The sequence below is a fragment of the Sinocyclocheilus grahami genome, unplaced genomic scaffold, assembly GCF_001515645.1.
Source record: "Sinocyclocheilus grahami isolate Dianchi unplaced genomic scaffold, SAMN03320097.WGS_v1.1 scaffold2639.1, whole genome shotgun sequence".
Taxonomy (NCBI): Eukaryota; Metazoa; Chordata; class Actinopteri; order Cypriniformes; family Cyprinidae; genus Sinocyclocheilus; species Sinocyclocheilus grahami.
The window spans coordinates 15,966-21,651 of NW_015507818.1; the positions used below are offsets into that span (position 1 = coordinate 15,966).

The 5,686-nt window shown below is 37.8% G+C and overlaps 1 protein-coding gene across 1 annotated transcript in view; it reads left to right on the forward strand.

Moving 5' to 3' along the window:
• Positions 1-959: 959 nt before the first annotated feature.
• The window catches only part of LOC107575433 (RAB6A-GEF complex partner protein 1-like), a gene marked incomplete at its 5' end in the record, with an annotated part of 18,718 nt that continues 13,991 nt past the window's right edge, over positions 960-5,686 (forward strand). Inside the window, 6 exons of the mRNA XM_016261809.1 lie at positions 960-1,039; positions 1,903-2,010; positions 2,868-3,010; positions 3,121-3,257; positions 3,454-3,545; positions 4,590-4,678. Coding sequence (XP_016117295.1) covers positions 960-1,039; positions 1,903-2,010; positions 2,868-3,010; positions 3,121-3,257; positions 3,454-3,545; positions 4,590-4,678 — 649 coding nt within the window. The remainder of the gene's footprint in view (positions 1,040-1,902; positions 2,011-2,867; positions 3,011-3,120; positions 3,258-3,453; positions 3,546-4,589; positions 4,679-5,686) is intronic.

The following is a 5,686-nucleotide window of genomic DNA, read 5'->3' on the forward strand; positions in this document are numbered from 1 at the left end:
TGCTCAAGAAACATTTCTGATTATTATCAATGTTGAAAACAGCTGGGCTGCCCAATATTTTTGTGGAAACCGCGATACATTTTATTTGACCGGATTCTTTGGTGAATAGAAAGCTCAAATGTCTTTACTTTTCAACAATTGAATGCCTCCTTGCTGATAGTTTGTTCATCATTAGTCTTGTATTGAATGGTGCATTGTAAATGTTCTTGATTTCCTTCCATTTTTTGCATGCGGTCGTCATAGTGACGGCTTTTCCATTCTGTTCCTCTGAAGTGTTTTGACAGTTTTTTTGGCATTGCTCTGAGGTACAATTCTTGACATTTACTGTGTGAAACAGCAGTCTGAGTGAGAGCCGCTTCCGCTTCAGCTCTGAAACACAGAGCGCGTGCGTGTGCTTTACCCTTCAGCCCTGTTGAACCTGGCTCGTGTTTTAACTTGTGTGGTTTGGTTGATGAGCATCACACCACCTGTCCATGTTTCATCCGTTCATCTGCATGAATTTGTGCCGAATACTGTAGAGTTTAATTGGATACACAACCTTTGACGTCAGTGTGTTTCACCTCTGTTATCTGTTTATTGTGCTGTCCTAACAAACTATTCACTTGTTTGATTATTGGCATTTAGCATTCCATTTCCTTGCTGTCTGGTTGAGAAGCGCTGCTCTAGAGCAGTAGATCAGAAGTCAAGAGCGCTACTTCAAGCTAAGAGGAGAAAGCGTGCAGTTCTTGTGTGTGTGTGTGTGTGTGTGTGTGTGTGTGTGTGTGTGCGTGTGTCCTGCATCAATTAAACAGTGTGTGTTACTCTACACCGCTGATCCTGCTGCATCAATTAAACGGTGTGTGTTACTCTACACCGCTGACACCTGATCACCTTCATCAATTATCTCGCTCTCTCTCGCTCTCTCTCGCTCTCTCTCTCTCTCTCTCTCACTCTCTCTCTCTCTCTCTCTCTCTCTCCAGGCTGCGAACGGTTACGTCCTGCTGTTCGACATCATCGGAGGCTCGGATGAGAAGTACCTGTACGAGCCCGTCTATCCCAAGTGAGTGACCCTTGACCTTTCCTCTTTTAGCTTCAGCAGATCCACCCGCCCCAGCATCACTTCCTTTTCCTGTTCCTCAGTCATGTTGTCATTGTTCTGTCCCCTGTTGATGTTCCTCTTGAGTGTAGAGAGTGTACGGTAGATGGATGCTCTGGAGAAGACGAGTGAGCGCCATGTTTTGTTTTGGTTTTATGCATTTTTTTTTTCTAGAACTCCACATGGCTGCCAAAACAAAAATATAAAAAACAAAATCATGATGCATCGTGAGGTTTGATGCTGTTTGAACGATGGAATCCGACTCTGGAAAATGTTCTCCTTCTTTAGAACCATGAGCTCATGTGACGTTTCTCTAAGCAGAACATGTATTTGTCGACTTTCCTGCAAAGACATGTCCCCACACACACTCACTCACTCACTCTCACACACACACACACACACACTGACCTCGATTAGACTCTGAAATTACAAAACCCCCCCCACGCACACACATGCGCATTTGCTCTCACACACCTGTAGCCCACAGCGGTTTGGTGACACACACACACACACACACACTGACCTTGATTAGACTCTGAAATTACAAACCACACACACACACACACACAGAGAGACAGAGTCAGAGCTGCTGTGAGCTGTGTTCAGGTCGGTGTTTGTCATGTCAGGACGTGTCTGACACGCATTCTGTCTGTCTTTCTGTGTGTCGATGTGCTCGTGTTGTTTGCAGGTTTCCTGTAATCATCTGCCAATAAGAATGAGTTGGGAATGATTATGAGTGTTTATAATGGTGTGTGTAATGGAGCATTATGACCTCTCAGAATAAAATGATTATGTTGTTCTTCCCCGTGTGTGTGTGTGTGTTTTAGGGGCAGTGCTCGTGTTAAGGTGACTCCGGGTTATAAGGAGGAACAGTGCGCTCCAGCTCTGACCTTAGAGATGAAGAAACCCGTCGACCTGGAGGCTCCAATCAGCTGGTACATAAATACACACACACACACACACACACACACACACTTGGAATGATCCAAAGAGCATTTTGAGCTTCAGTGGGAAAAAAGCATTTGACCATCTGTACAAAGTGTCACATGATCAGTCTCAGTCCCAGAGAAATCTGAAGCACAATCTGAAGATTTTGTTTTGACACACACACACACACACACACTCAGGTTTGTTTTTGTGAATTGTGGGGACATTCCAGAGGCGCAATGGTTTTTATACTGTACAAACTGTATGTGCTATCACCCTACCCCTCACAGGAGACTTTGTGCATTTTTACTTTCTCAAAAAAAATATATATATATATATATATATATATATATATATAAAAATAAAATGTTTATTTCAGTATGTTATGTCTGTCTATGCTATTATAGTATTTATTAATCTTTTAAATTAGCTTTTATTTTTATTTTTTTTATATTTTATATTTATTTTTTGTTTTAGTTTGTTGACTTTTCAGTTAGTAATTTTAATGCTAAACTTAAACTTATTTCAGTTTATTGCCAGTGCAACATTTCTAATTTTCATTTAGTTTTTTATTTAATATTTAGATTGGATCTTATTTCAGTTTTATTTCAGTGAACAAAATAATTTTTAATAGTTTTAGTTAATAATAAACCTGGTCCAGAGTGAGCAGAGCTGCAATCTAGATAAAGAAGCAACTAAAAAATAAGAGCGTTTTCATCTGTGTCATGCTTTCATCACCTCATCATTCCTAATTTGTCTAATTTTAGAGTTTTTATTAATGCACTATTACATGAAATATATATTTTTTGTAAATGTGAAATGTGTTGGTAATCTAGTGGATTGATTTGAAGTGTGTATGTGTCAGTCTGCAGACGCTGCAGGAGGATCTGTTAGTGGCGACAGCAGATGGTTATCTGCACATGCTGCACTGGGACAGCGTGAGTAATGGCCGGAGAGCGGTCAACCTGTGCACCATCCCGTTCTCCCTCGACCTGCAGTCCTCCAGAGGTCAGACCTGCTTCACAAACACTCTCCAGACGCTCCTGACCCATGAACACGTGTCTGTTCCCGTGTGTTTGTCTGCCGCATGACGTGACGTGTCTTTGTGTTTGCTCTAGGAGGGCCGTGTTTGGATCTGGACGGTGTTCACATTCGGGATATGGAGTATTGCACTACGCTGGACGGGTTTGCTGTCGTGTTTGATGACGGGCGACTGGGATTCATAACACCAACCGCAAACAGACTCGCCACAGACGTAAGAGAGAGTTTATTATTAATGAAACAATTATTATTCACATCTGTGACCACTGAAGAAGAGTTAGTGCTCATGTCTGCTGTAGCGCCTCTTGTGGCAGCACTGAGAATGCACCATACGTTTAGTTTGCTATTATGAGTTCAGAAAGCATCTGATCTCGATGTGGTAATGTTGCATGCGTGTGTGTTCTGTGCAGCAGCTGCAGGGCGTTTGGGCCGCAGACGTCTCTGATGGCACGTGTGTCGCCGTCAACAACAAATACAGACTCATGGCCTTCGGATGTGCAAGGTGTGTGTGCGTGCGTGTCATTTTACAGTGCTGTATTTATATCAGACGTGTGCATCTTTTTATATGTGACCCTGGACCACAAAACCAGTCATAAGGGTCAATTTTCATCTGAAAGCTGAATACATAATCTCTCCATTGATGTATGGTTTGTTAGGAGAGGACAATATCTGGCTGAGATACAACTATTTGAAAATCTGGAATCTGAGGGTGCAAAAAAATCTAAATATTGAGAAAATCACCTTTAAAGTTGTCCAAATGAAGTTCTTAGCAATGCATATTACTAATCAAAAATTTCGTTTTTATATATTTAATGATTTTTGGCATAAAAGAAAAATCTATAATTTTGACCCATACAATGTATTGTTGGCTATTGCTACAAATATACCCCAGCGACTTAACACTGCTTTTGTGCTGCAGGGACACATATTTGTGTGGCTGTTGTTTGCTTTTTGAGGATTTTATAGGATTTTATAATGTCCGGATTTGAAAGTTGTGAAAAGGTATGAAAATTAATACAACCTTCAAAATTAATGAAAATACACTACCATTCAAATTTGGGTAATTAAGATTATGTAATATTTTTGAAGGTAGTCTCTTCTGTTCTAATATAATGTAAAATATAATTTATTTCTGTGATGCGCAGCTGTATTTTCAGCATCATTACTCCAGTCTTCAGTGTCACATGATCTTCAGAAATCAGTATAATATGCTGATCTGCTGCTCAAGAAATATTTCTGATTATTATCAATATTGAAAACAGTTGTGCTGCCAAATATTTTTGTGGAAACTGTGATGCATTTTATTTTTTATAATTATTTGAAGAATAGAAAGTTCAAAAGACCAGCATTTATTTTAAATAGAAATCTTTTACAACATTATAAATGACTTTACTGTGACTTTTGATCAATTTAATGCATCCTTGCTGAATAAAACTATTAAATTAGTTACAAAAAAAACTTTTGAAAGGTAGTATATCTGTAGTAAGTGTGTATTGTGTCTGTGCTGAGTTCATGTTGTGTGTGTGTGTGTGTGTGTGTGTTGCAGCGGGTCAGTGTTGGTGTACATGATTGACAGCTCCACAGGATCGATGCAGCTCTCTCATAAACTGGAGTTAACCCCGAAACACTACCCAGGTGAGACACACACTCACCACTGACGATGTTTAACTTTAAACAGCAGTCAAACCACAGGAAGTGGCATCAGTCCAACCCACAATCCACAAAAGCCACGCAGCCTTTGTCACACACACAGGATGATCCTTTTATTTACTGTTTGTATGTTTAACCTCTCTGATCGAGAGTTTGGCTATGATCCTCTGACTCCCCCTGATGGCTGCGGTGGGAACATGAACATCTGTCACATCTGATGGCAGTCAAATCAGTGACTAGTTCCTCTAAGAAGTGGTTTATATCAGTTCAGCGGGAAACAAAGTGTCCAATCAGATTGCAGCTAGTGATGTTTAAATGGATAATAAACATCTTATTTTTCTCTTTAACTTCTATCAGACACTAGATCCCTAGATATGATGTCTAAAGGCTGAAACTGTTTTCCTGCATATTTTAGATTTTTGTACTAAATTCCAGATTGTTTTATTTCTTTTAGGATTTTTTCTTTTTTTTAAATTCTGTAGATTTTTTTATGAAGTGTGGCCAGATTTATTTTTAGATTTTTATTTTTTTTCAATAAGAATTTTTAAATTCTTTAAAATTGATCATTTATATATATTTTTTCTTTTCATATTTTACTTGCTATGAAAATATCCATGGTAGTTGGTATGGCGTTAAATTATTAAATATAAAAAATTAAAGAGAATAATTTGCAACAACTAAATTTAGTAACTTTTGTTTTACACTTGGTTGATGAATGTTCAGAGCAGTGTTTATTTGGTATTATTTATATACCATTATAGTATTTATTAATATTTTGAATTAGCTTTTATTTATATATTTTAATTTAAAAAAAATTGTGCTTCTGTCACTTTTAATAGTTTTTGTGTTTGATTTTTTAAAATTTATTTTTATAAAAAATTTTTCATCTGTTTATTTCAGTTTCATTTTTTGTTTTATTTCCAGTTGTATTTACATAAAAGATCTGATGTTATGTTTTATATATATATATATATATATATATATATATATATA